The sequence below is a fragment of the Penaeus japonicus genome, unplaced genomic scaffold (genome assembly GCF_977035675.1).
Source record: "Penaeus japonicus unplaced genomic scaffold, GWHDUDI00000001_assembly GWHDUDI00000027, whole genome shotgun sequence".
Classification (NCBI taxonomy): domain Eukaryota; kingdom Metazoa; phylum Arthropoda; class Malacostraca; order Decapoda; family Penaeidae; genus Penaeus; species Penaeus japonicus.
This window is the reverse complement of record NW_028234429.1, coordinates 30,974,857-30,982,356: the sequence shown is the minus strand read 5'-3', so window position 1 is coordinate 30,982,356 and position 7,500 is coordinate 30,974,857. Positions and strand designations below refer to the sequence as shown.

Genomic DNA, 7,500 nt, shown 5'->3' with positions numbered 1-7,500 from the left:
TCATTACTATTTATTATTATCATTACTATTTATTATTATCATTACTATTTATTATTATCATTACTATTTATTATTATCATTACTATTTATTATTATCATTACTATTTATTATTATCATTACTATTTATTATTATCATTATTATCATTATTCATTATTATTACCATTACTATTTATTATTATCATTACTATTTATTATTATCATTACTATTTATTATTATTAGCATTATTCCTATTATTATCATTATTATTATTAGTAATAGTATTTTGATATAATTTTTATTTGCTTTGATATGATTTTTTTTTGTCTAGGTGTTGTAATTCAATGTTGTGCCTACTATGTTGAATTATGCGTGTGTGCATACGTGTGTGCATACGTACATGCGCGCATGGGTGTGCATGACTACATGCAATCAGAAATCCCTACATGTATTTCCATTCCTCATTTCTCTCTCTCTCTCTTCCTTGCAGGTCCTGGACATCGGCTTTAACCTGATCACTCGAGTGCCCCTGAATGGGTTCAGGGCCGTCACGTCCCTGACCCTGCTCGCCCTGGACGGCAACCCCCTCAGCACCGTCCCTGAACAGGCCTTCGCCCACCTCAACACCACCCTCAGGGGATTCTCCGTCGGTAGGTTTGGTGGAGGTCTTTGATTCTTTTTTCTTTTTTTTTTTTTTTTTGTAATATTTTTCTCTTTTTGTTTTTTATTTCGTTATTTTTATTATTTTTCTGTCTCTTTCTGTCTATCTTTCTCTTCTCTCTCTTCTCTCTCTTCTCTCTCTCTCTCTCTCTCTCTCTCTCTCTCTCTCTCTCTCTCTCTCTCTCTCTCTCTCTCTCTCCTCCTCCCTCTCTCTCTCTCTCTCTCTCTCTCTCTCTCTCTCTCTCTTCTCTCTCTTCTCTCTCTCTCCTCTCTCTCTCTCTTCTCTCTCTCTCTCTCTCTCTCTCTCTCTCACTCTCTCTCTCTCTCTCTCTCTCTCTCTCTCTCTCTCTCTCTCTCTCTCTCTCTCTCTCTCTCTCTCTCTCTCTCTCTCTCTCTCTCTCTCTCTCTCGCTCTCTCTCGCTCTCTCTCGCTCTTTCTCTCTCTTTTTCTCTTTTTCTCTTTCCCCATTCAGTTTGTCTCCCTTTCTCTCTTTTTTATGCTTATCTCACAAATGCTTATTAGTTGATATTCCTTCTTTAATTTGCATAAAACCCTCCACATGCCGCCAGGGGTTGATATCAGCATAACTGAAATTGCAAAGCCTTAATGAGAAATTTCTGGCAGTTGCATGATCCCTTAATGAATGCCTTGCTTGCAGGCGGGAGGTTCCTGCAGTGTGACTGCCGCGTCGCCTGGATCACAGAGTGGATCCGGGACTACGACCTGCAGGTGACGTCACGCGAGCGCCAGCCCCAGTTCTGTGGCCAACCGCCGGAGTTACGCGAACGCTCCTTCTACCAGGTTAACCCCAGTGACCTCGCCTGCAACGCCTCGATCACGGAGGACCCGCTCTTGCCGCCGTCGGAAGCTACCACCGTGAGTGTCAGGACGACCTCTACCACGACCTCCACCACGGCCACGACCCCTCTGACGACGACCGCTCCGCCACCTACCACCACCACCACCCAGCAACCGGCGCCAGCGGAACCTGACGTAAGATAATCGGCGATGGGGATTGCAGGATTGTTGACGAAACGAGGCGTAGCAATCCGGTTCCTAACTGATAATCTTTTTTGTTTTTTGTCTCGTGGAATGTATTTTTATTTTTTTCTTTGATTCTTTGACTTATATATTCCATATATTAACCTAGAGTGATTTTTTTTTTCTTTGAGAAAAAAAAAAAAAATCACATACCCGCGTCCCCGCGCCTACCAATCCCTTCGTGTTCCCTCCTGCAGGCGACGTCCTACCGCCCGGGCACCGCCATCAGGCCCGAAATCGCCAGCCGCTCAGAGGAAGGCCCCACCGGAGTCGGGAGTGTCGGCAGCATCCAGCGCGGCCCCGGAGGAGAGAGTCCTTCTGGAGGAGGCTCAGCGGGACGCCCTACCACCTCGACTTCTTCGTCGCCCTCCTTCGACCTGCCCCCCACGCGGTCCCAGCAGCGCCCCCCGAGGATCGAGCGCCCCCCGTCGCAGCCCGTGCCCTCCGCCTCCAGGCCCAACCTCGTCCTCAGGACCAATGACGACGAAAGCGCCGACGACTTCTTCGGGGCGAGGGCGCAAGTACCCTACGTGGAGGAGGTGAGACGGAGGAGGGAGACGGACGATTTTTTTGTCCTTTTATAGACATATATGCTAGGATATTTGTCTTATGAATATGATATGTGCATAACAAAAAGTCAAACTAGATGTATTTCGAGAAAATTCTAATTATAATAGCTCTTATGATCATAAAAAGATTTTTTTGTGATTAACACATACCATTTGCCTTCAGGTTATCGTTCAGCACGCCTACAGGAAAGATAACTCGGTCATCATTCAGTGGGATTCTGAAGTGTCTAATATTCTTGGCTTCAGAGTCGTTTACAGGCTCTTCGGTGACAAGAATTTCAAGGTGGGCTTTCAGGTTGGAGTTCCTGAAGTCCTTTTTATTCAAATTTTGATTACAATTTTATTCACATCGGTACAGGAGAATAGCTTATCAAAGAAAACATAATTAATCTTCCTTTCCGAGGGGAGACTTGGTTATTTTGGGTGTACTCTCCTCATCATAATCATCCCCACACTCCTGTGAAATCATTCTTCTTCTTTTTTGTGTTATTTATTTTTTTTTTCAATTAATTCGACTCAAACCAATCAAATCCCAATCCATCTATATCATTAATTCAGCCTAACTAATCCTTTTCCCCTTCGACAGCTGGGTCCTCCCCTCGCGGCCTCAGAACGAGAATTCAAAATCAAGAACGTCCCGACCCAAGAATGCATCGTCGTGTGCGTCGTTTCGTTGGAGGATGTGAACGTCACCCCTAGCAAGTAAGTTACTATCTCCCCCTCCCCCGACCCCCCCCCCCTGACTATTCACTCCTGATATCGAGAGTAAAGTTATTGGGCTCTTTAGGCAAATTTGGAATATCGAAAAAAAAATTGAAATAAAAGTATGTAAGATGCCCCTTTTGATATTGATATAGATATATTGATATTGATTTTTTTTTTTTTTTTTAACCGCGTAGGATATTTTGGGATGTGTATTTTTATCCATCTACTTAAAAACCGTGTTATTATTAGACCTTCGAAAGAGACTCACACAACCCCCTCTCCCTCTTCTCCTCCCCCTCCCTCTCCACTTCCCCCTCCCCCTCCCCCCTCTAGCGTCCAGCACTCGCAATGCCGCGAGATCCGGACGGAGACCTCGGCGGCGATGCACATGGACACCATCATCATCGCGGCGTCGGCGGCCATCTGCGGCACCGTCATCATCGCCGTCATCGTCTTCATCTGCTGCAACCGGAAGCGCGGAAGCCATCGGGACGAGAAGAATGGGATCCCCGCCGTGCTGAGCCCCGCCTCGCCCCCCCTCGCCTCCCTGGGCACGCTGGGCTCGGGGACACTCGGCGGCGGAGGGGGACACAAGGCGGACTGGGACACCATCTCCATGTACTCGCAGCGGTCCATCCCGAGGGCCAGGATGTATCACATGGATAAAGGTATGGGTGGTGGTTGCGTGCGGGCGGGCGTGCGGGCGTGCGTGCGGGCGTGCGGGTGGGTGGGTACTTGGGTTTTCATCCCTTCTTGTTTTTTTTTTTTTTTTTTTTTTTTTTGCTTTGTTTGGATTAGCTTTTGTTTTATTATTCTTTGTCTTACTTTATGTGTTTTTTTGTCCTTGTTTTTTGTTCTTTAATTATTTTGTTTTTAGTTTTTATTTTAAGGGGAAATGGTTCCTTATTTCCTTTTTTTAATATATCTTTTATTATTATTTTTATCCCTGTTTTGTTTTTGTTCTTTGCTTTGATTTCTCCCTGTCTGGGATTCTGATTTTACCGTGTTCTGCTTCTGCTTATGTGTTGATTCCTATGCAATCTACGGCTGTGAGCTTATCCTTTTTTCATGAAAGATTTTACTCGAGTTTTCATCTTCTAGAAAGGGTGAGGAATATAAGATAATAATAAGATTAAGATATGTACTCCCCTCACTTAATTATCACCACACGTCAAAAAGTCAAGTCATGACGTCACACCCCCAACCTCGTCGCCGCCGCCGTTGTCCTTGTTGTCATGGCGACCTCTCCCGCAGGCTCTGTCAACAACGGCTTCATTCCCGACGACGCGCGCTCCCACATCTCCCACGCGTCGTCCAAGCACATCCCACGACCCCGCACGATGGCCGACGGACAGAGCCAGAGGTCGTACTCGGCTCTGAGCGCCGCCCACCTCCGCCATACGCCCGCCTTCAACCCCGGGCTCGGTCTCTCTCGACAAGGTGGGTTTCCGGAGTCGCCCCTTGAGTCGAGGATGAGGGCGGCGTTAGTGATGCTGCTTCTCTCTCTGTGCGCGCCTCCTCTCCTCTCATCTCCTCGCCTGGGTATTCTCCGTCTCCCTCCTTCTCTTCCCTTCCATCTGAGGGGTTTCGGCACTTGCTCGAGGCGAAGGAGGGAGATGGAGAGAGAGAGGAAGAGAGGAGAGAAAGCTTTTAGTTTGGTTTAGAGGTTGACGGTACGAAGAGAGGAAGAAGTAAGGGAATTAATCGATAGTTGTTTCATTGGGAGCTTTTTAGGTGATGCTGGTTCGATGTTGCTAAACCAGAGTGATAGTAAGTGTATTTGCTTTGCTTTATTAGTAGGTTAGGCTACAAAAACTCCCGGAAATGTAGTTTAAAAGTACCGTTAATTCATGAATATTAGTCCTACATACCCTTATGCATTTACCTTGTATCAAATTATATTCTACCTTTCTCTTTGCTCTCTCGATGCAGTTTCATGTGCTCCTTTGTGAATAATATGAAGATCTCCATGTTAGATTTTTTCGACCACATATCTATGAGGTGGAGGGAGCGCTTCATTGCTAGAACCTTCTCTTGTGTCAGGATTGGGGATTTCGGGGCAAAAAAAGACAAAGAAAATTTATGATAATTTGTCTTTATAGAGGAAGTCCCTAAGGCGTCCGTCCTAGTTAATTTCTAGAATGTTAAAACTGTTGTCTTATAATTTTCTTTGTCTTTTTTTTCTCATTTCCTTAAGGATGGATTTCAGGATGTTTATTTTCCTAAGCTTATTGCCTTATTTTTTATTTTTTTATTTTTTTGCTTTTTCTTTGCATGATTCTTCCAGGTGTATCTCTCAAAACCTTTGCCTTGGTCATGACTTCTATTTCATGATTGTACATGTGGGAACAGCTGACTTATGTGAGTTTTTCTTTCCCTCGTCCACCCCCCTACCCCCTCCCTCCCCTTTCCGGCTTACACATCGCAATAGATAGATCTCTAGACAGCACCGCTCGTATATCTCATCATTCAGTACCTGTCTGTGTAGTTTTAGCATCTATGATAATGTTTTGTGAGTTTTCAGTCAGGTTCAAAATTTCAGACTGTGATTGTGACTTCTTAAGTGATCGTCTGTCAGTGCAGTTATATATATATATATATATATATATATTTATATTATATATATATATATATATATATATATATATATATATATAAATATATATACGTATGTATGTATGTATGTATGTATATATGTATATATGTATATATGCACACAGATACAACCACGAGACTTGTATGATTGTACAGACAGACAGACATAAAAAACGAAATAAAGAAATACAAATCACGCAGTAGACACCAAAATCCTGCAAAAAAAACTAGCAATACCCGCCACCCCCCCACTGAGAAGCGAGTCTACAACGTTCTCGTATATTTGTAGACTCGACGGCTAGCCTGTGGCAAGACGCTCTCTTGCGCAATGATATCTACCTCCGTCAGCAGGGTCTAGTCAAGCTCTGACAACTTCATGGGGTCTGGTCTGTCTGAGGTACGTCCTGGCCTCTGCGTCAGATTCGTGTAGAGCTCTGACCTTGTAGTTCTGCACTAACCGGTAGGCGAGTGTTGCTGAGGACCGAGGGTAGTGCGCGCTACTCGGTACTCGGCACTCGGTACTCGTAGATTGGATCACTGGCTGTCAAGTAGTGGCTGAGGCATTAGTGTTGTTCACCGTATGCAGTAGAGAGTAGTAGAAACATCGTGTAGCAATCATCATTAACTGTTTTCTTCTTTTTCACTGAGAATGGTTGCAGTTGCACTTGTTAAGTTCGTCGTGGTTGCAAGTATAGCAACTGTCATAACTATTATTGTTATCCTAACAGCCATCATTTTTTTTTGTTGTTGTTGCTTCTTTGGCCTACTCGTGCTTGCTTCTCTCCTGCATGCTTGTCTTTCGCTCTGCTTGCTTTATCGTCATAAGGCTGCTGCTTTTTTATTTCTTTCTGCTTCCACTGCCTGTTTGTTCGTTTCTTTGTATCTTAGTAGTCTATGACTTGATTCTGGATCTTGTATTTTGAACATAATGGCTATATGATTTCTGTGTTTAACATATATACTTTCTGGGTGTTTTTTTTTCCATTTCACTTTATTTATCAAATCCCCCAAAGAGCATTAACATGTACAACCTATATTCTCTATCTTCCTCGATATTAATCAATGGTTATTTACCAGTTTTCTTCCCGACAGACCTGAGCCTGTCGCGGCAGTCGCTGGCAGCCTCGCAGTTCAGCGCCGGCGGCTTCGGCACGGGAATGGCAGTCAACCCCAACGCCTTCGGGATGGGCGCCGCCTCCGCAGGACTCTCTCGCGCCGCCTCCCAGCGCAGCGACCGTCGGCGACAGCGATCCAAGTCCCGTGACCGCGCCGGATCCCGCCTCAGCCACGCCGGGTCCACGCACTCGCTCACCGGCTACGACACCGACAACTGGACCGACCACGACATGGACATCTACGTCGCTAGGAACCCCACGCGAGGCGGCCTCGTGCAGCTGTAGGCCTCCGGAGCTTGAGGCCGCGTCCGGTTACAAAACTCCTCCTTTTTTCTCATAGGGGGGGAGAGTTCGTTCATATGTGGAGCTCGAGTAAGAGCTTCGCTCGGTCGTAGCGTAATAACTGTAGGATGATGTCGCGTCGCGTTCTCCCTCCTCTGGCAAGGAAGCTTCATCGAAGCGAATAACGAACAAGGCGCAACTCGCTACGGGGAACGAAGCGCTTTCGCTCGTTCTATCACCCCTGTTGTGATGTTTTTTTTATCTTCCCGCAGCTCAATCATGACTGTTCGACTGTGTGTGATTGCCCAAGTGGTAGTAGCTGTGCAAGGCAGGTTGTGATTGCATTTTTTTTTCTTTTTGTGTGTATATTTTTTTTTTTTTTTTTTTTTGTTTGTGTGTTTTTTTTTTTTGTTTGTTTGTTTTTGTAATGTCTGTATCTTTGTATGTTTATTGTATGTGTGTGTGTGTGAAAAAGAAATACAATAGGTCTATAGAGAAAGTTATAAGATAGATAAAGTTATAATAACTTTATAATCCGAAATTAAAATTTATAA

At 44.8% G+C, this 7,500-nt stretch overlaps 1 protein-coding gene across 4 annotated transcripts in view; it reads left to right on the top strand.

Moving 5' to 3' along the window:
- Positions 1-7,031, top strand: part of haf (leucine-rich repeat and fibronectin type-III domain-containing protein hattifattener) — a 52,096-nt gene extending 45,065 nt beyond the window's left edge. Inside the window, exons 6-14 of one of the 4 annotated variants that reach the window (XM_086552869.1) lie at positions 470-629; positions 1,298-1,632; positions 1,878-2,219; positions 2,413-2,532; positions 2,836-2,951; positions 3,288-3,622; positions 4,209-4,394; positions 5,839-5,946; positions 6,642-6,778. In XM_086552869.1, coding sequence (XP_086408995.1) covers positions 470-629; positions 1,298-1,632; positions 1,878-2,219; positions 2,413-2,532; positions 2,836-2,951; positions 3,288-3,622; positions 4,209-4,394; positions 5,839-5,918 — 1,674 coding nt within the window. In that variant the 3' untranslated portion in view covers positions 5,919-5,946; positions 6,642-6,778. Of the gene's footprint in view, positions 1-469; positions 630-1,297; positions 1,633-1,877; positions 2,220-2,412; positions 2,533-2,835; positions 2,952-3,287; positions 3,623-4,208; positions 4,395-5,838; positions 5,947-6,626 lie in introns of all 4 variants that reach the window. The other 3 variants (XM_086552868.1, XM_086552867.1, XM_086552866.1) reach the window with 3 other exon arrangements.
- Positions 7,032-7,500: the final 469 nt, after the last annotated feature.